General features: G+C 40.9%; 1 protein-coding gene across 2 annotated transcripts in view; it reads right to left on the minus strand.

The window, feature by feature from the left end:
• Positions 1–22,746, minus strand: part of prkg1b (protein kinase cGMP-dependent 1b) — a 171,321-nt gene that overhangs the window by 63,379 nt on the left and 85,196 nt on the right. For both annotated transcript variants that reach the window (XM_037544381.1, XM_017723801.2), the window contains exons 4-5: positions 14,473–14,578; positions 11,170–11,233 (exon numbers count right to left, since the gene is read on the minus strand). In XM_037544381.1, coding sequence (XP_037400278.1) covers positions 11,170–11,233; positions 14,473–14,578 — 170 coding nt within the window. The remainder of the gene's footprint in view (positions 1–11,169; positions 11,234–14,472; positions 14,579–22,746) is intronic.

Raw genomic sequence — 22,746 nt, forward strand, 5'->3', positions numbered from 1 at the left:
GGAAAGCAGCTGTAGCTGAGCTAAACCTTAAAACAGAGCAGTCCAAGTGAGTTTTCGTTTATATTTTCTAGCCTATACTAGGACATCAGCACACACTGAGACATACTGGGCATTAAATGTTGTGGCTACCAAGGTGGTTTGAGTTTTGTTGAAAGGACAAAACGGCTCTTCTGAACATTTGTGTTGTGACTCCTGATCTAACCTGGCTTTAATGCAGAGGGAGCTGGTCAGATTTTTCACTCATCTATGTGTGTTTTTCTTATGTGCCCCCCCAGACTGTCCGGGCGCTGCACTAACCCACTTCCAAGTTCCACTCTTTGCATTCCGTTAACATTACGTTCTAAATTAAAATTTAGAAAATCGAATTTTGACTTTTGTGAATCGATTCAGAATCATTCATGTCCGCATCGCGATGCATCTAAGAATCGATTTTTCCCTGCACCCCTAGTACATAATAACATTAAGAGATTCAGAGAATCTGGAGAAATCTCAAAAAACTCTGCTGGCCGTGATCTTTGAGCCCTCAGGTGGCACTGCATTAAAAACAGACATGATTCTGTAGTGGAAATCACTGCATGGGCTCTGCATACAGTTCATCACTGCATCCACAAATGCTGTTAAACTCTAAAACACAAAGAAGAAACCAAATATAAACAGGATCCAGAAACGCTGCCACCTTCTCTGGGCCCGAGCTCATTTAAAATGGACTGAGGTGGAGTGGAAAAGTATCCGGTGGTCTTAAAATATGGTTTACATAATTTGCATATCACTCTATTCTATTTTTATTAACATTCTGCATGGTATCCCAAGGGGGCGGCACGGTGGCGTGGTGGGTAGCGCTGTCGCCTCACAGCGAGGAGGGTCTGGGTTCGTTTCCCCGGCCGGGCGGCCAGGGTCCTCTCTGTGTGGAGTTTGCATGTTCTCCCAGTGTCTGCGTGGGGTTCTTCCGGGTTCTCCGGTTTCCTCCCACAGTCCAAAAGACATGCAGCCAGGCCAATTGGACATGCTGAATTGCCCCTGGGTGTGAGTGACTGTCTGTGTCTGTCTGTCTGTCTGCCCTATGATGGACTGGCGACCTGTCCAGGGTGTATCCTGCCTTCCGCCCGAAGACTGCTGGGATAGGCTCCAGCATCCCCCCGTGACCCTGACGGAGAAGCGGCTTAGAAAATGGATGGATGGATGGATGGATGGATGGATGGATGGTATCCCAACTTTTTTGGAAATGGGGCTGTATATCATAATTCCAGCATCATCTCAGGCTTTACCTTCAAGTGCTCTCCAGATCATTGAGTTCTTTGAGCAGCAGTCACATTTCAATTATCTAAAGTGCTACACACTGTACTGTGCCGCCAGTTCTGTCAATGACTGGTCATTATTTTGGTAGAATGACCACTGATTCTGAAGAATGACTCATTCGCATTGCATAATTGCTTTACAGTGGTTCTTAAGAGCAGTACTTGGAGACAATACTACAAAGGCAGGCATTGGAATAAAGGCTTCATTTAAAGCAGCATAGAACAAGTGATGAAAAATATGACGTGAGGCGAATGAAATGTCGAGCATCTGACTAGGCCAGTGAAAGTGGTCACATTCTGTCATTTCACAAGGGCTTAACGCTTTGAGTCTGCCTATTGCTTTTGACAGAGCCTGACAGCAGTCTATTCCTAGAAACGCATGTGGGTGCACCTGAACCAGCTGCTATTCTAATTTATCTCCAACTTCCAATGAAACATACTTCAAACACACTGCAAAGACTTCAAACAGACTAGCATAGACAAAGCAATCAGACGCAAACAAACCATTTCTTATTTTAAAAAGTCCATTAGGAATTAATTAAATAGAATATATCAGGTTCTATTTCCATTACTGCCATTAGCTAAGAGCTTCTTTTCTCTCTAAAATGAAGCTTTCAGACTTTAGCGGATGGACTGACCAAAATTATTGTTGTTTTATTCTCTATTTCAGGGATTTACTCTTTATTTACTCATTTACAAGCCTAAATTCTCAGAGGAATTCAAGCAACAGGAGATGAAAAATGCCTCTTTTTTCTGATACTTAAATAAGCTCTATAGGCTGAATAATCAATACCATAAATCAACACCCAATATTACAATTTAAGTTCAGTATAACATAGTATAACACATCATGGTAGGCCTTCAGAAACACATTATGAAATATTGATACTCATACTGTAACATGGAATATATATATATATATATATATATGGCACTGCACCACTCCCCGACATGGTCTCCCCATGTTGCCTCTTCGGGCTGAGCCCGGCCGGGTTATGTGGGCTGCCTGGCCATTAGGTGCTCGCCGAGGAACGCTACCCCCAGACCTGGCTCCAGGGGTAGGTCCTGGTGATGCTGTCCCAGGTAGGGAACACGATTTTCTGTGTCTGTTGTGCATGGAGGGCTTTTGGATCGCGATAGTCTGAATCTTCACTCCAGACCTGTTCGCCCTGGGAGCGCATACCAGGAGCATATTGCTCCCGACAACTTAGCTCTGAAGATCCCTAGACCACACAAGCCCTTCTGCCATGACAAGGCCCTGAAAAGGCGAAGCTCTCTGTTTACCGGTCGGTCTACATCCCGACCCTCACGTATGGTCATGAGTAATGACCGAAAGAACAAGATCGCGAATACAAGCGGCTGAAATGAGCTTTCTTTGCAGGGTGGTGGGCTACACTCTGTTCAATAGGGTGAGGAGCTCGGTCATCAGGGAGGAGCTCGGAGTAGAGCCGCTACTTCTCCGCACTGAGAGGAGCAAGCTGAGGTGGTTCAGGCATCTGATCCGGGTGCCCCTGGACACAACTGATCCGGATGTCCCCTGGACGGTGGGGGTGCACCAGGCACGGCCTACCGGGACAAGACCCTGGGGTCATCCTAGAACCCGCTGGAGAGATTATATCTCCAAGATGGCTTGGGGTCCCCGGGAATGAGCTGGAGGAAGTTGCAGGGGACAGGGTCATCTGGGATTGTCTGCTCTCTGCTACCACAACCCTGTCTGGACTAGCGGTTAACGATGATGATGATGATATATATATATATATATACACACACACACTGTATTTGCAAAAGTATACACTCACCTATCCAACTCATTCGATTCAGATTTTCCAATCACTTCCATGGCCACAGGTGTATAAAATCAAACAACCAGTCACCTATTAGTGAAAGAATGGGTCGCTCTCAGGAGCTCAGTGAATTCCAGCGTGGTGCCGTGATCGGACGCCACCTGTGCAGCAAGTCCAGTCGTGAAATTTCCTCACTACTAAATATTCCACAGTCAACTGTCAGTGGGATTATAACAAAGTGGAAGCGATTGGGAACGACAGCAACTCAGCCACGAAGTGGTCGGCCACGTAAAATGACAGAGCGGTCAGCGGATGCTGAGGGGCATAGTGCGCAGAGGTCACCGACTTTCTGCAGAGTCAATCACTACAGACCTCCAAACTTCATGTGGCCTTCAGATCAGCTCAAGAACAGCGTAGAGAGCTTCATGGAATGAGTTTCCATGGCCGAGCAGCTGCAGCCAAGCCTTACATCACCAAGTGCAATGCAAAGCGTGGAATGCAGTGGAGTAAAGCGCCGCCACTGGACTCTAGAGCAGTGGAGACGTGTTGTCTGGAGTGACCAATCACGCTTCTCCGTCTGGCAATCCAATGGACGAGTCTGGGTTTGGCGGTTGCCAGGAGACGGTACTTGTCTGACTGCATTGTGCCGAGTGTAAAGTTTGGTGGAGGGGGGATCATGGTGTGGGGTTGTTTTTCAGGAGTTGGGCTCGGCCCCTTAGTTCCAGTGAAAGGAGCTCTTAAAGCTTCAGCACCAAGAGATTTTGGACAATTTCATGCTCCCAACTTTGTGGGAAGTTTGGGGACGGCCCCTTCCTGTTCCAACATGACTGCGCACCAGTGCACAAAGCAGGTCCATAAAGACATGGATGAGCCAGTTTGGTGTGGTAGAACTTGACTGGCCTGCACAGAGTCCTGACCTCAACCCGAAGAATTAGAGCAGAGAGTGCGAGCCAAGACTTCTCCACCAACATCAGTGTCTGACCTCACAAATGTGCTTCTGGAAGAACGGTCAAAAATTCATAAATCTTGTGGAAAGCTTCCCCAGAAAAGTTGAAGCTGTTATAGGTGCAAAGGGCGGGCCGACATCATATTAAACCCTATGAATTAAGAATGAGATGTCACTCAATTTCATATGCGTGTGAAGGCAGATGAGAAAATACTTTTGGCAATCTAATGTATGTCATGATTATGTATTTTTTAAAAAGATTTTACACCACAGCTTCTCAAGATGCTGACTTTGAAGCCACAGATACAATGGATTAGCCACCTCAGAGCCCAGAGCCCAACACAACTGAATGTGTTTAGGATTACTTGGATTGTAAGCAGCAGAAAATATAAACAACTTTGGAGACTGAACTTTGGAGGTGTGGCAAAATACCCCTGCAGATTTCGTTGGAAAACTGAAAACAAGTCTCCCAAAAATAATACAATAACATGCACTTAATAATCATTTTTACTCGAAATTAATTAAAGGGTGGTCTCTGACCTTTGCACAGGAGTGTAGATATAAATAAAACTCTATTTTCTACTTTCTATATTACACTACTGTGGAACTAGTTCCTCGAGTAACATTTATATAGTTAGTGTATTTTTTTTTTAATCATTTGAATCGGATTATGGTACAATTTGAGATTTCACAACTGAATTATTGTCTAAGCAAAGCAAATCATTGCCAAGTCAGTTCCTTGTCAAGACCTGCAGAAATATTCAGAACTGAATGACAGCAACAACAAGAGAGTATGATGGGTAGACAGACAGCCAACCCACATCAGCTCAGAAGTGTAGGAGACGCTAGACTCCAGGTGACTCACGCAGCACCAGTACCGAAAAACCTCATTAATCATAAGCCATCTAAATTATTTCCTAGGCCATTCTCATTTTCTAGCTTTCTCTCCTTTCAATAGATTATTGTTTTTTTGTATTTCATTTTTCATGTTTAGTGGAGGAATTTGAATTAGAGGAGTCTTGAGTGCACACTGTCGGGGGGGGGGGGTGGGGGGGGTGGGGTGGGGTAGGGGGAATTAAGTATGGAGGCTAGAACTGATTCAGTGCCTGTCCAATTGCAGGTGACAGCACACGTTATATCCCCTTGACTCTGTAATGCATTTCAAGGTCTAACAGAAAACCTTTTCATCTTTTTTACATTGCTTTGAAGAGGCTTTTTTTCAAGAAAGGTCGTTAATCCGAGCGAAAGTTCTGCTGCCTCATTAAGCGGCACTTTATAAAGTGCTATGCGACGCTCTACTGACAATGTTGTTTCCACCGCAGGGTTAATGAGAGGAAAACAACCCAAAACAGAAACAAAGTAAAAGAACTAGAGGACCACAAAAACAGAATTTCTGGGCTGTAACTGAGAAGCGAGACAAGGCCAGTGCTGTGGCTAGTGCTGATACCAGTAACTGGTCATTTAAATCGTACTGTATTTTAAGTGCAGGTTTGCACTATAAACCGTCTATGATATACACTGATGGTCAAACAGGTTAAAGATAGATTATTGGTTCATTTAAAGTAGCCATGGCATTGATACAACACGTGATGATAATTGTAGATATTAAATATTAATTTGATTCATTTATTTTACATTTCTGCTTTGGTTTCTGCAACTGTCGAGATGTAAATGGGGCAGTCGTGGGCTGGAGGTCAGGAAACTGGCCCTATAACCAGGAGGTCGCCGGTTCGATCCCCAGAGCCGACAGCCCATGACCGAGGTGTCCTTGAGCAAGACACCTAACCCCCAACTGCTCCCCGGGCGCTGTGGATAGGGCTGCCCACCGCTCTGGGCAAGTGTGCTCACTGCCCCCTTGTGTGTGTGTGTTCACTAGTGTGTATGTGGTGTTTCACTTCACGGATGGGTTAAATGCGGAGGTGGAATTTCCCCGTTTGTGGGATTAAAAAAGTACCACTTGACTTGAACAAAGTCAAAGAGGTGGGATGTGAAATGGTTCACTGCAGAGAAACTTACCACCACTACTGTAAAGAAATCTGAGTTGTTATGTCGACGAATATAAGCATTTTATTTACTATCCAAAACCACCAGTGAACTTTAACAAGTCAAAGTGTTAAAATTGTGGTAAATCTGGAAAAAATTCAAACAATTTTGCCTTACAATGCCTTTTATATACCTGATTTCCATGAATAAGCCAAAACCTTTTAACACTTTATTATTAAGCACCCTTGAGTTTGAGAAAGGTGATATATTAATGAAACTTGTCAATAATAATAACAACAACCATATTTCTTCTTATTATCACTACTATTATCAGCCAATATATTCGCAACCATTTTCTGTAATACATTTCTATGAACTGACTATTTTAGGCATTTGGGACTTTGGACATCTGGTTCCTATCACCACCACCATCAACAATTCTGAGCTTTCTCTAGAACAGAGCACTTCACATCAAACCACTCTGTGTGACTTTGTCTACATCTTAAACATTAGATTATACAGAAACTTTGAAAGAACAGTGGAATTTCCCTTTTACATTATTTTATGTAAATATTATGTTTAGTAGACTATAGCAGAGTGTGTATATGCTCTTATTAGTTTAGCAAAGTGTGTGTTGATACACTTCCAGTCAAAAAAGATAAAGGTTTCAAAGTTGCTTCTAAGATGGAATTAAAAATAAAATCAATAAATATTCAAATAAATGTTCAAAATGTAAATAAATATTCATATTAAGGCCTGTGTATGAATCAATCCAATATTGGATTTATGATGATAATAAAATCTTCCCATTTATGTACACAAGGTAAGCTATTAACTGTGGATTCCCTCCTCAAAATGCAAAAAACAATGCAGGGCAGTTAATCCAAGTGATCGCATCATAATTAATATTAATCCCTCAGGGCTGTCATTCATACTTCCATCTTCCAAACAGACTAATTCCTGAAGGAAACCTAACAAAGCAAACACAAAGAAGGAAAGTGGTGCACGCTCACAAGCATCATTAATACACTTCTCTTGGACTTTTGTTTAGGGGAGGCTCCTTATGTAAATGAATCACCTGGACCTTAGCGACATGTTCTGAAGAAATGGAAAATAAAAGCTGTTTTTAAAACCCCTTTCTTTGGTCTCGCTCTGCGTGCAACACTGTAAATACCAGTCACTCCCCCCGAGTTGGCAGGTGGCTGTCTGTGGCTATTAGTTTAATAAAAAAGGAATAATCAATTAGTCTCAACTACGAGAGCTCCTGAGCGGCAGAGTCAGCTAAGGGCATTTTCACTTCCGGTGTGGATACTTGAGCCTGCGCCCAAGAATAATTGTGAAGGTGGAGGCGTCCTCATCGCAAACCTGTTCTTGCAGAGGAGGATTCCTTCTGAACAACATGTCACTCAATACTAACACTTATACTTATGGTCTCACCCAAAAACACCTGCGAACAACGTGTCACTGCTGTCAGAAGGAAACCTCCCATTTCCATCCTTGTCATTTCTCAGTTTTTGACATAATTTAAAAATGCCTGTTGTCCTCAACATTGTGTGTACATTTCATGAAGAATGGACCAAAAGAAATGGCTCAGTATGACTGTTTCCATGGACTTACATTAAAAGTAAGGGGGCAGTCGTGGGCTGGAGGTCAGGGAACTGGCCCTGTAACCAGAAGGTTGCCGGTTTGATCCCCAGTGCCAACAGTCCTTGACTGAGGTGTCCTTGAGCAAGACACCTAACCCCCAACTGCTCCCCGGGCGCCGTGGATAGGGCTGCCCACTGCCCCCTAGTTCAATGCTCTCAGCATTAAAAGAGCTGCTATTTGGACCAGCACTGCAACAACAGGTCAATTAAATAACTCATATACTAAAAAAAATACATTTGGCAATAAATTGTTATTGATTAGGTGATTTGAAAATGCTTGGAGCTCCTATCTGATCTTACATTAGAATGCACCTTGTACATGAGCCAAAAAGTCAAAATTACAAACCCGGCAGCACGACCTCCACATGAAACTAGTAAAGAGAAAAATAAATGGCCTTAGATGAAAGGAAGAGCTGTTCTTTGAAATCATCCGTCTTAACTGCACGGCTGAACGATGCTGTGCCTGTTTTGAAAACAGCCCTTTCTCTGTATTTTGACCTGCTGTGCACAGAAAAAGCATTTCAGATCACTGAAAACTGAACTTTGGCAAAAAAAAACGGAAAAAACATTCTCCATGACGGAGGTTTCTGAACCTGCAATTCCTGTGATTTTTCTGTAGAACTCCTCGTCAGCCGGCGTCATGCGGGTGGACAGCGCTGTTTTGCCAGAGGCGTGTCTGACGTGACTGATAACTGGGCTGTTTCTCTGCACTCATTAATATCAGGTATGGTTATGGTGTTGCCGACTACACGGAAATGAGTTCATTTAACTTTGCTTTGTCAGGGAAAGTCATTTGGGCCTTTAGTGTTTTTTTGCTCCTTTCACACTGTTTAAACGTTTTCAAAAGACCCTTAAAAAAGTCCTTTTGGAAAATAAGACACAAATGTTTAAGGTATAAAAGAGTGGTGTGCAAAAGCATGATTATTCTCACAAAACTGCTTCAGGTCATGTCCATTAATAACTGTTTTATAATCATCACACCTGAAAAATACGAGACTAAAATAACAGATTTTTGCTGTATTTTTCAGTGGCTGGCAGTGTGTTGTGGTAACGCTATATATATATATATATATATATATATATATATATATATATATATATATATATATATATATATATATATATATATGACAACAGCATATACATTATAAAAATTCTTGCTGCAGCAATAAGAATTTTGTCAATACTGCCATTCAGGCTATTGCCATGTTTTACATTGTCACTTCAATAACCTCATTATGTAAGCACATCAGTAAAATAAACCAATGAGGGCCCTGGACTAGAACCCTGGAGGGATCCTTTCCCGCAGAGTTTAATTCTGTACCTGATCCAGCTCATCAGCGTCTTCACAAAACTATTGATTACCTGGATCAGGTGTGTTACGTTAGGGTTGGATTAGTGCTCTGACGTTTAATCTTCCATGAAGGGATTTCAGCCTTCAGCCTTCAGCCTGATGGGTAAGGATGTGGGGCTGTGCTCCTGCTACAGCTCAGAAAAAAAAACTTCAAGCATTCTTTAAATCGTTATTACTGCTATGTTGGCATGTAAGGAGAAATAACAAAGAACATTTCAAGTGGGAAACAGTTTGGCAAGGCTTCGTCTACACTGCCATGACAGAAAAAGACCAGAAACTGCAAGTAACTTTAAATGTAAAAAAGTATAATGTAGGTTTGTTTCTCTTCTAACAGGCTTATGGTTTGGAAAAAGTTGCTAAACAATTTGTTTACATGGATAAAGCTGGACAGTAATGAAGGATTGTTTAGCCAAACTACGTATTGAATGGTAACTGTATACAGTAACAGACAGAAAATCACTATATACTGTATATGGCAAAGATGAGGTTATTAGTTAGGGTTATTAGTACTTCAGCTAGTGGTTCATTTGCTTAATCTCACACTGAATCCAACATTTAAGTAAGGTTTGAAGAAAGTTGATATCCCCAGAGAAATTCTCACACACACACACACACACACACACACACACACACACACACACACACACACACACACTCCCGGCTGCGGATGGCTGCAGCATCACCATGGATTGAACTCGCGGCCGGCCTCCTGATGATAGGGCCAACGCTAAGACGGTTGCGGCACTCGGGAGCAAGAACTTTGGTTCATCAAGATACAAACAACGTAAATGTTCCCTCAAAGGTACAAAAGTGGTCTTAAGGTCCAGTTGTGCACCTTAAATGAGTTTTTTTTCCCAGGTGAAAAGTAATAATCTAATGTTTTAAAACAGAACAATAAAATAAAAAGCCTGGAGACGAGACGGGGGGTGTGAAGTTAATGCAACTTAGAAAATATGATTTCAATGGATTATGGTTCAGTTATGTTCCCTGACTAAAGGTACTGAGATGTACCCTTGAGGGCACCACCCCAGGAACGAGAGGGGAACTGCTTAAGTGACAGTTTCACACTTTTATTTCTGAGAGTGTATACTGCTGGTTTTGTACTTCCAATTTTTTTTGCCTTTTTTTTGCCTGAATTTGTTCAGGATTTTGTGGAAATCCCACAACCCCATCACAAGCTATTTTGCTGTGCGTGTACGTCTAGCTCAGAGGCCCAAAATAGAAGCTGTTCCCGAAACATCGTGATTGGAGCTTTCAGGATCATCTTCCCCTCCAGCTCCAGTGACACCACCGGTCTAGGTTTTGACAGAATGTCTCTTTCTCGACAGGGTGCATCTGAGCCACCCCTGCGAAAACACATCTTACCTCCTCAACTTTATCTAAATTCACAGAAAATACAAAAATATTATTAAAGATGAAATGAGGGCAATCAGCATCTCACATTTCACATAGAGGGAAACCTAGCTGTCGCATATGGCACGCTGTGGTTTGTCACAGGGAACGGCAGGGAAATTGGTTCAATTGCTCACAGTCAGTTTCTAATGGACTGGAAACGAACTGCACTGCACATCTTTTAAAGCCTTTTCATAGATGACTGCTCCTCCCAGGCACCAAGGGTGTACAGAATGGGACTGTAGATGGTTCTATTCTAGCCTTTTTTCCATAACTTATGAATTGCATTTGCAAGGAAGGCCACTGAACCTAAAAAAGGACTAAATGCCCTTCATGATTTTATTAGGACGAACAAGACGGAAATCTAAGACCTGAATAAATGGTTTTAATCTTATTTATGTGAAAGGAATACGTCTTTTCAACCTACACTATTTCTGCAGCATATATATGCAGCATATGGTAGATTAAGATTTTTTCCCCGGAAAAAAAGACCGGAAAAGTAAAGGACTCCTTTACAGTAGAATCTGATGGTGAAGAGTGGACTCAAATTTAACAAGTGCTTCTTTATTGCCAGCGGGTGTCAGGCCAACATGTTCTTTCACAGTCGCAACTGCCTGTAAAAAAATGACCACTTGCTACAGATGCAGAAGACAAGGGTCAGGCTAGAAGCCTCTGGAGCATTCCTTTAAGGAAATAACTGCCTATTGTTATTAAGAGATGGCACTTTGCTTCTGTTATTTGAACATGGAGAGCTTTGGAAAGAGCCTACCTCCTCCAGCACGTCCGCCAGTTTGCTGAGTATTTCTTCTGGAAGGCCTTGGAATGTTGGAACACTGGGAAAAAAAAAAAGACAAAAGAGCAGGTTTGGGTTGTTTGAAGCCCACTGAGGTGATCCAACAGAACATGTTGCTCTTGGCAGGCTGCTCCTGCATTACTCTATCCAGCATCAAAGTAACACAGACCAAAGCATCCATTTCAAATGGATAAATCTTAAATCCATTTAAAAAAAATAGAAACTCAAATGCAAGACTTTGACTTTTTATTTGTTAATTAAAAAGGGGATGAAGTGAAGGTTACAAAAGTAGGTTAGGATCGCAGTGAAAGCTGGAAAATAAATGAAAATGGAAAAACATCCACCTATTGTCTCTCGACCTCACGCAACAGTCGAAGGATCTAAATTGAGAATACTTTTAGAAACGCAGCCTCAGGTTGATGTGTGGGTGGACTTGTTCTGTGTCATTTCTCATTTTATTTCAAAAGTAACTGCCATTCACAGGTAAGGCAGCCAAGGCTCTACATATAGTGTGCGTCCAAAAGCTTGAACTCGGCAGCTTATCCAAAGTTGCTAGAGAAATGAAGGTATTAATAGGGAGTCTGTTCCCACCTCGCTGCAGTACCAGCCTCTGATCTTCTGGGAAAGCTCTACACTTGATGTTAGAACACTGTCTGACTGCATTCATCCACAAGAGCATTACTGAGGTCAGATAAAGATGTTGGATGATCAGTTGTGGATGACAACTCATCACTAACTCATCCCAAAGGTACTGAATGCTGCTCCATCACATCTAAGGACACAGCTCCACTGCTCTATACTGGGGGGGGGGGGGTTATGCCCTGCTAACCAGCACTTGACATTCAGTATTCGGTCATGTGCGACTGCTGCAGATCCGTCCTATTCGATTGGCGATGTGTTTCTATGGAGATTACTAAAGCAATAAGCCACAAGAGGCCATGGGTTACTGCAATTTTATTACAGGGAAGGGTGATCTTTGGCATGACAAAGTGGATTTTGTCCCTATGACAAAATCACAGTAAGGCACTGCCTCGAGTGGCATAACGTCCAATAGCCCAGAGCTTTCGTTGTTGGTTCCACAACATGGGAGCCGTGAGTACAGCGACACCTGACATGCTCAATCGAGCTCAATGGAATAAATTTGACTGTCGCTTTGATGTTGTTCGTACAGCAGGAGCAGGTCATATTGAGCACTTTGAAAATGGCATAATAAACTTTATGCTGAATAAACCATTTACAATGTGTTGCATTGTTCTATAACGATTTACAATTAAATAAATTTTGATATCGAAAGAATCTTTTTGAATCACCCTATATATTTCAGCAAAGATATAATTAGCCTGATGAGTCAACCTGTAGACACGTGGCCACCTATTGTTTGGTGTAAATATCTTTGTGTTTGCCTAAGTCACCTAATTAGGAGAATGCTCTACTGCTAGTGACAAGTTTTGATCCAATTCCACTGCATGAAAAAGCCTCTTAAAATGTTCATGCTGCTTGAAGAAAGAGGATGTGAACAAAGAACGTTTAGAAGGATACAGATGACAAATTCAATAAACTTCAGTACATGGCTCATTTCTGAAGAACGGGCATGAACGAAACAAAAAAAGGTACACTGTCCGGTGAAACACGTGGTCATAGGTTAACCCTAAGAGTGCCAAGCCTTTCCTGGACACATTTTGCTACCATTATACTTATAAACTCTCACTGGCTCCATTTCTGACTGCTTGTCTATGAAATCTGTAGAGTACAGTGTCCCCTCGCCACTTCGCGGTTCACCTTTCGCGGTTCACCTTTCGCGGTTCACCTTTCGCGGACTCGGTGCATCGCGGGTTTTCAAAAAAATTAATGGAAAATATATATCGCAGATTTCCGCTACTTCTCGGGTTTTCTGCGGAACTCGATCTGTGGAAAATATATATATTTGATGAGTTTTTACATTAAAAAATCCCAAAATGTATAAAAATATATTAAAAATATTCATTCTAACAATAAAGGAATGTTATAAATCATAAAATAAAAAGTGATTATTTGTCTACTGTACATATGTACCTACGTAGGTAAGTGTAAAGGTACAATACATGCACAGAACAGTGTGGGAATGATTATTAAGGGAACGGGAAAGGTTTATGTGGCGTAAAAGTGTGGGGGAGGGTTTATAAAGCCTTAAAATAGTGTATAAATACTTAATATAGCGTCCCTACTTCGAATTTTCATTTATCGCGGGTGGTCCTGAAACGTAACACCCGCGATAAACGAGGGGGCACTGTAATCATTATAAATTGAAAGCTTTTTTTTTTTAATACCTGCTTTTCCAGAAACTGCTCTGGCTGTCACAGGCGCTTTTTACATGAACCTATGGGGGGCGCCATAAACTTCTTCCCTTTGCAGTTTGCTAAAATACATTCTGCAGTATTAGGCAGATTTCATTGACTTGTGCTGTAAATGCTGTAAATGCAGAATAAACAGAAAACCAATGAAAATGCATGATTTTAATGAGCCTAGTAGCCTAGAATTGTTTAGACCGCTGAAGCCACAAGTTGTCCAGAAATCTTTCAGCATCATTTTAATAAAACGTGCACAGCTAGGATTGCCGTCCACTGGTGTACAGCGACAATCAACTTTATTTCAATCAAAGAATACAGGAGAATGGGAAAAAAAAACACTTTTTAAAAAATATTATGCTTTTATTTATATTGTTGGCCTTTTTTCATCTAAAAAAAAAAAAAATCACAAAATCTTAAGATGTAACATTTTATTGTACTACATAACGTTTTTGCCATTTTCAAAGTGAAATCTTTCATACTCAGTATCTCCTAACGGCAGTGAACACAGATGGAACCTTATAACTCAGAACTCACAAGCTGAATAACAGAAAGAATTAATGCTTGAGTGGCCACCGCATCAGGCTGAAAACTGAACCGTGTTCTTCTTCATTCATAAATAACTAGAGGTCAAGATGAAGATTTACTCGCTATCTGAGTGCAGGAGAACAAATTAGGCTCAGATGAGCAGAATGAATGTGTGCAAACAAAAGCCAATAATCATAGACGGTCTGCAGTCAATTTAAAATGACTTCAGTTTTCACAGTGAAAGCAGTGAAATTCAACATAAACCCACTGATATACCACCGTCAACAATAACAGGTCGTTGCCTAATATTAAACCTCAATTTCACAAACAAAGTGCAGAATGCGGAGAGCTTCTAAATGAACTTGCTTCATTTGTATTGCACCCATGAGATATGGGGAAAGCATGTGGATTGAGTGCAGAAGCCCACCTCTTTAGGAACTCCATGTACTCAGCATGCTTGATGAGTCCTGTCCTCATCATTATGGTCTGGAAACACTGGCGGTCGATGGCCCATAACTTCACATTAGTGAGAGCTGAGAATTCAAAACGAGAAGAATTAGGTGAACTGGTAGAAAACAATATCTTGTATTATTACTGATATGTAGATGATACACTGCCCAAAAAACTGGTTGTCATTTTAGTATAGCAATCTATCCAAAGGTCAGATCCATTCCATATCCCCACAAATGTCACAGGTCTAGAGTAGAGCCAGAGCAATACACTGTTATGCTGATAAAATTGGCTAATATTATGTTTATCAGCAAGGGATTTTCCAACAATAAATGATAAATATGAAAACCATTTGTAGGAATGTGATGCTATTCTAAATCATACCCAAATGCACTGGTGAGAACTCATAAATTGCTAAAACAGTATTAATTATTGCAAAAACAAGCATTCGGTGGGGTTAGACAGCATAGTGGATAAGTCAGGACGCCTCTGCTACACCAGTTTCCTGGGCAATGTTATACTATATACCTATAAGTATGTAAATGAATAATGAATATGATGATGTAATGAAAATGAATAAATGAAATGAGCTGTCAGATCACTCATGCTTTGCCACCAAACATATCTGCAACACTAAAGGATGGGCCAATGGAATTGAGTGTTTTTGCCTTCTCCTGTAAAGTTCATATTTCGGAGATACTTGTTTTTTCATTGGACAGCGACAATAAAATATCCTAGACATTGTGCCGCAGTTACAAGATAATCAACACTCATTAGTGTATATACAGGAATTGAAGTGATGCTGGTTACGATCATGTGGTGACAAAATGTTTATATTAGTGGGGCGCTAGCCTCGATGCTATAGGTTTAACGCCTGCTCCCAAAATGCACCTATCAAACATGTAGTGCCATCTACGGTCATATTGCTAGTCTTAAGACGAAAACATGGTCAGCACTGACATATACTACATTTGCCCTCTATTAGGTTTGTGCTTTAACGTATTCATGTCACATTTTAATCCACTGTTATTAAATAATTGTCCTTGTGATAATTCCTAGAGCCACATCTTCGCATGAGCTGTTCAAAGTCCATAGAAAATAACAAGAATAGGGACCAGACCTGAGATGAACACCACCCAAATGTCCATAGTCTTCTCCTCTGTCACTTAATCCCACCCCAACTCCTAGTCACCCGTTTGATGGCTGCTGTCATTAATGTTTTGATAATCGCAATTCAGATGTTCTTTTGGGGGTGAATTATTTATCAAATTATTTTTAGACGAAAACCAGTCGAGTCCCTGTTGGATGCTCCTGATGTGACTGCTCTGTGCTAAACATTTGCATGAGGTACCATCAGAAACTCTCTATTGCTTTCAGCTCACTTTTTCTGTGCTTAAAAAAAATCCTATCCTTTTTATTTTAGACTGCCCCGACTAAAGAGTGATTAATTGTGTAAGAGCAGATTAAATGGGGGTGGAAGTTGCTAGAGGCCCCAGTGAAATGATATTATCACTATATTTCAGCCACAGAATGATTCTAATGCGAGTTTTAAAGATATGTGATATGCTATGTATTGGGCTATGGTGCATTTCAATGACATATTTCGATTTATTACTTCTGACTGCAAATTAATCCCCCAAAAGAAAAAGCTACTGTCTAATGAAGCTTATTTGCTCATCTTTTTTTATTACTGAAGTAAAACAAAGAAGTAGCCACAGCAACATTCAAAACATGTTTTACCATCACATTTTAACAAATGTTTTTATCCAGCACAGTTTACATTGGTAGGAGACAATAATCTTAATGGTTCATAATGGTGCCGTTCCCAACTCATGCCCGGATGTGCTTATTTAAACCAGAGTCTGTTTGTGGGGCAAGCGTGTAATCCACCAGACTGCCGGAACAAAACCTCATATCCATCATTTTTCAGTTTTTATCATAATTTAAAAACAACTGTTGTCCTTTACATTGTGTGTAATTTTCATGAAGAATGGACCAAAAGAAATGTCCTGCAATGACTTGGAAAAATGTCTGGTTCCATTGACTTACATTAAAAATAAAGTGTGTTTTTTCTTTCTCCTGTAAAGTTACCATATTTGAGGTTTTGTTTTGACAACAGCTAAATATATGCATATATATATATATATAAGGATAGCAGCAAGAGTGAAAGGGAAGGTTTACAAGACAGCAGTGCTCCTGCTATGATGTCTGGTTTGGAGACTGTGGCTCTGTCTAAAAGACAGGAGGCTGAGCTGGAGGTGGCGGAGATGAAGATGCTGAGATTTTCACTGAGAGTGACAAGGATGGACAAGATTAGAAATGAGCAGATCAGAGGGACAGTGAAGGTGGAGCAGTTTGGAGATGAAGCCAGAGAGGCCAGGTTGAGATGGTTTGGACATGTGTTGAGGAGGAATAGTGGATATATTGGGCAAAGAATGTTGGAGATGGAGCTGCCGGGTAGAAGGAGAAGAGGTAGACCTCAGAGAAGGTTTATGGATGTAGTGAAGGTGGACATGGAGATGGTTGGTGTGAAAGTAGAGGAGGCAGCGGATAGGGCAAGACGGAGGCAGATGATCCGCTGTGGCGACCCCTAAAGGGGGCAGCCGAAAGAAGAAGAAGAAGAAGGTTGGACAAATTGATTTAGTATTGGCAGTTTGTTGAGCGTTCTCGACCACCATAAAACTCCACAAGCATGAAGAAATTCAAAAACATGAGCTCATCAACTTTGTGATCCTGCGACAAATTTGAAAGTGTGACACTGAATTGGCCAGCACTAATTAAGGATGCGATTGGTCCCATCTCTGGGTAACACCATGTTAAACACTGAAATGGATCAGCCATTTCACTCACATCAAGTGCTAATCAATGTGTTTTCCCTCTCAATTGGCTTGTTAAGTCTCCTTCTCCAGTGCTTGAACATCAAAACCCTTTCCCTGAAGTCAGCAACACGCATGTGCTGAAATAATTTGATCCCTTTGGCTAACCAAGATTCAACAATCATCAGCATTCACAATTCATTAGTAATGCTCGTCCACATGCAGAGATATTAGTCATGGATCTCACTGTATTTTTCCATTCTAGACTAATCAGTGATTTAAATGTGATTAGATGACGAGCTGCATGGGGAAAGCAAGTCAAGGAAATCCCATGACTTTTCTAGCACTTATTATTTTTCCTGACTTTTCCTGACATGGAAAACAAAATGTTTATATTCCATGAATTTTCTAGACGAGACATGGTTATATGGGTACATGGGTACATGGTTAGTGAAGCGTCTTTACAGATGTCTGATAAATGTGCCTAAAATACTGAGAGCTTCATGAGTCAGAAAGGATTGTGAGTAGTGGCACAATTTTACAATATATTACATTTCAAGACCTCTACAATGTTTGGACTAGGCTAAGTTACAATGCAGAATTTCTTTTTTCCTTCAGCAAACTGGAATAGTTCAGCGATAAAATCTAATTTCCACAAATTTCCACTTTGTGTTCGCTACATTCGCATTACAGCTTCTGTGCAGAACTAAAGAGGCAAACCTCAGGCACCAAAAATGTCTTGGCTGACCAACTACACTGAGGTACATTTTCGCTGCACCAAATCCAGATGTCGCCCAGGCTCGAGGCAGTTGTGACTTTCTCAGAGATCAGAGACTTTCTAAGAAGTTAGAGAATGTATTAAAACGTGATCGCTCTACCGTTTTACAGCAACCTGTGCGCCAGCCCTTTTTGGGAAGCGGGTCCAGGAACGGGCCTCTTTGCTGCAAACACGTTGGACAGTAAGAGGCTTCGCCTCAGTCAAACACTTCAACACCGACAAGAACTCTGTCACTGAGGATTAATGTCTGTTCTTCTCTCTGTTTAATATCCAGGCCAGGTCAGTAGATTCGGATTCGGATTCTGGACACTTTCTTTAGCTCCAACAGCTGGACTGAGACAGCCACCGTGAATATAATGTTAGTTAAATAATCTATACATTCTACCAAATCGGTTCAAAGTGCGGTGGAAAAAAAAGCTTCACAGAGCGCCGAGTGCTGAACCACTCAGTAAAGAGTTCATTTGATAAAGTTTCTGTAGTGTTATGCTTCAAAACATTCATTTTAATATAATAAACGTGATTAAGGTAGAGGTGTGAATTAAAGCAAAAGCATTTTAGTCCATGTCAATCAGTCAAATGTCCAAAATGCAAGTCTGACATTGAACCAGTTCAGTTGAATTCTACACAAATTCAGTCCCCACATTTACAATCATGACTACAGCTTTAAGATAAAGCTAGAAAGAAAAACACTCCAGTGATTTCACTCATTGCATTGGGTCCGCTCATTATTTAAGTGCTATTTTCAGCTATGGCTGTTTAAGTAACATTGCAGGGTTATATTTCAATTCAGTAAGCCAGTAGTTCAAATACTGCAAAAAAGGACAAGGTCTTCAAGCTTATCTCTAAACTCAGTCTGGAGATTGTTCTGATAGTTTTAGGAGACCAGATTAATCTGGCGGAGGATTTTATCTCTGTCAGCTTATACCTAATCTCTGGATAATGAGACGCCTCAGAAACCGCCACACAAATCTCAAACTCTTCGAGACAGGAGAAAGGAACCAAAGTCATCTGAAGGTTATTAAAAAATGACTAACAAGCTTCTCAATAAAGACGTGTCAATGTGTCAACTGCATCAATCGCTCAAAGGTGGAAATCAGGATGGTGCATAATCACAAATTTGATGCCATCAGCATCAAATGAACAGATATCCGACAGCTATGTGTGAAAAGTAGAGAAGAAAAAAAAAAAGATTATTAAGGAATTTAATTAATTCCCACGACGTCAGCAGAAATATGACTGGTCCTTAGTTTTTTGACAGGACATTAGTCAGTGAGCACAAGCCTGCTGCCTACAATATTCTGAACAGCCGTAAGCTGATTTTCTGCATATGATGCATGGACATTGTACATCACTTTGATTTAAATCATAAATGAATATTCCTCGTGAATTCTTCTTGCAAGACCCTCTAGTCTCAGTTTAAGTTGTTAATGGAGCGTCAAAACATCAGGGTTATGATACAAAACCCATTTTAATGAAAATAAATTCAGTGCTGGTTCTGAATCAGGGTGTGTTGTTTGGTCAGGAGATCGTCAAACAGATTTAAGCTGTTCCATCACTCATTAGTCAGAGCCAAAGCCATGTCTCTTTAACAGAAAAGCACAAAAAAAGATTAAAAGATCTGCAAGTACTATGAAAAAGAGAAGCTAAATCAGTTTAAAAAAGTGGCTTTAACTTGTCTCATCTATAAAACTTCAGATAAGATGTTCATCATAAAGATGAATCATTTTAGAAGCAGTTTGAAGTCTTTATCATGTACATTTAACAGTTTTAGAGGCAACAAATCTTTCTTTATATTTTTTCCAGTGTCAGATTAAAAAAGCAGAACTATGTGAGTTATTGAGAGGGAAAGTTTGAGCTTACATGATTATCCTTTTACACTGTGCCTCTGGGTTCAATACGTTTTGGTATGAGAGCTGAGATACGACTAAAATATGGCTTTCACACTTAAATGGGTGAAGCTTCAGTGAAGACCAAACATGTAAAGTAGACCTTTAGACATTTATACCCCAGGTACAGATACTACACACTGCATATCTGAAATCCATGTAGCTGCTTTATAACTTTTCACCAAGTTTCACTTCTGAAAGGACATAGAATACAATTCTATAAAAAAACTTTTTTTTTTGTATAGTGCTTTCTACTACATTGTCCCAAAGCAGCTTTCCAGGAACACAAGATCAGCCCCATAATGAGAATCTCAGAGGGAGATTCCCTGCCAGAAGCATGAGTAAGGGAGTCAAAACACAAAAGGTACACCTGTGCCAGTAAAAGGGTCCTCTTATTCAGCACCCATGTGGAAAATGACCAGTTAAACTAGGCTGAGGGCTATTTTTTCCTTCGCTGCACCATTTCATCCGCCAGATTTTTAGATGGTCCCTCACTCTAAACCAGACGTTGAAGCAAACACAGTGACAGCATGTGAGGCTTAATCTTTGGCAAATAAAACAACAGCTCAGTAAAAGATTACTGTCGTTTTTAATTTGGTCACAAAACTAATGAATCTGATAACAAAATGTGAATGTCCCACACAAACTTTACCGTCTGAGAGTCTGAAAAAGTGGCTTCGACTAATACCTTCTGCTTTCTCGATTAGCCTGCTGTGCGAGAGCTGAGACGATTTTAGACAAGTCTAGAAACTGACCCTGTGGTCTGAGGATGTCCTAAAACCAAACACCATAACATAGATGGGTCTTTGCACAGACATAACATCTGCATCCCACAGTGAGCATGTTTAAGCAATGCGGCCGTGTTTCTAGAACACATTTATGTAGGATGTCACATCACCAGACGAATAACGTATTCAACTGTGGTTAAAATGGTTAAAAACTCTATATGCTTTACCTGTTTGCTGAATTTAAAGCCAAAATCGCTGCACACTTTAATGAACAGTTTCATTTGCTTTGGCCAGAGTCATGTACATTAGGTACGCGTGTTGGTGTATAACAACGTTGAACTTTAACAGACTTACTTTCATGCAACGTCATTTCAATGTATAGGAGTACATGCTGTAAGAATGGACGTGGCAATGTTCATATCTCGACTCCTTAATGACCTCAGAATTCAGAGACATTCAGTGGAAACATGCATGTAGGACATAACGTATGGATAACGGGTTTGGAATCCTGTGTATCCCAAGTCGTGATGGCGGCGCTTTCCAAAAACCCATTCATTTTTGCCATAGAGAAATCCAGGGCATGACTTAACAGGTCCGTTACTGCAGTAACCCGGTTAACTGTCACCAGGCACAGGCCTCCAAAAGGAAACCCTCCCTAATGCCATAAGGACAAAACACTAGAAGAGAAAGAACCAAGGCCCAAAAAAAAAAAAAAGAACCCATCCTCCTCTGGGAACTACACTGTGGAATACAAGAACGAGTACAAGTGCTGTTTCACGCTTAAAAGCTACTGCTGTCATTCCGTCCTGGCTTATTCCTTAACCCTAACAACAACAAGGGGAAACTAATTTTAAATAAATGTTTATATGCACAATCATTACCTTATATATGAGAGTACTTTGATCTTTTCAGTGGTCATATAGCAAAATCAATGTTACATTATTGGAAATCTGTGATTCAAATGGCAGGAGACAAGAATACTGCCCGACATAAGTGAATGAAATTGGTATTGAGTGGCACATACCAGAAGGTTCAGATTTCCATAGGAGATGTCAACTGAATATAGCACTGATTCTACTTTATTTATATTTAAATAATAACTGAACTCCATGCAATGTAATTATACAGCACAATTTGACCACATCACAACATGTAATCTTCATTAGGGCTGTCTAATATGGCAAAACACTAGCATTGTGACTATATTGCACTGGTATACCGGGGGCAGTCGTGGGCTGGAGGTTAGGGAACCAGCCTTGTAACCAGAAGGTCGCTGGTTCGATCCCCAGAGCCGACAGCATGTGAATGAGGTGTCCTTGAGCAAGACACCTAACCCCCAACTGCTCCCCAGGCTCTGCGGATTGGGCTGCCCACCGCTCCAGGCAAGTGTGCTCACTGCCCCCTAGTGTGTGTGTGTGCTCACTATAGTGTACGTATGTGGTGTTTCACTGTGGTGGTTGGTTAGTGTAGTGGGTAACACCTTTGCCTTCTACACTGTAGACTGGGGTTCAATCCCCACTATACCAATAAGAGTCCTTGGGCAAGACTCCTAACACCACCTTGGCCTACCTGTGTAAAAAATGATCAAATTGTAAGTCGCTCTGGATAAGAGCGTCAGCCAAATGCCATAAATGTAAATGGTATATTAGTTATTGTGAAGTGCCTTGCAATATATTAAAAGCACTGGTGAATCAGCTGTGTGACACATTTAAAGACTGGCCTGCACTATTCTGCACTGAAATGATGTATTTTTGTGATGTTACATGCACACCTTGATTCATTATAACACCATGTGGAACTGTGATGGCTCACAACACAAAGTGGGAAATATTGTGATTGGCTAAAGGGATCATTTAACAACAGGCTGGCTAAGGTATCTAACACCTTTATCAGCAAGTCACTATTACTTGAAAAGTTACTTATCGGTGTTATCAAGAGCTCACTTGTCAACAGGAACCGCAGTATCTTTGGCAGCCCCAATTTGTTTGGTACTTTTCTCTTGCACTGGACAGGTAAGAGGTTAATCACCATCCTGGACCGTCA

The sequence above is a fragment of the Pygocentrus nattereri genome, chromosome 13 (genome assembly GCF_015220715.1).
Source record: "Pygocentrus nattereri isolate fPygNat1 chromosome 13, fPygNat1.pri, whole genome shotgun sequence".
Taxonomy (NCBI): Eukaryota; Metazoa; Chordata; class Actinopteri; order Characiformes; family Serrasalmidae; genus Pygocentrus; species Pygocentrus nattereri.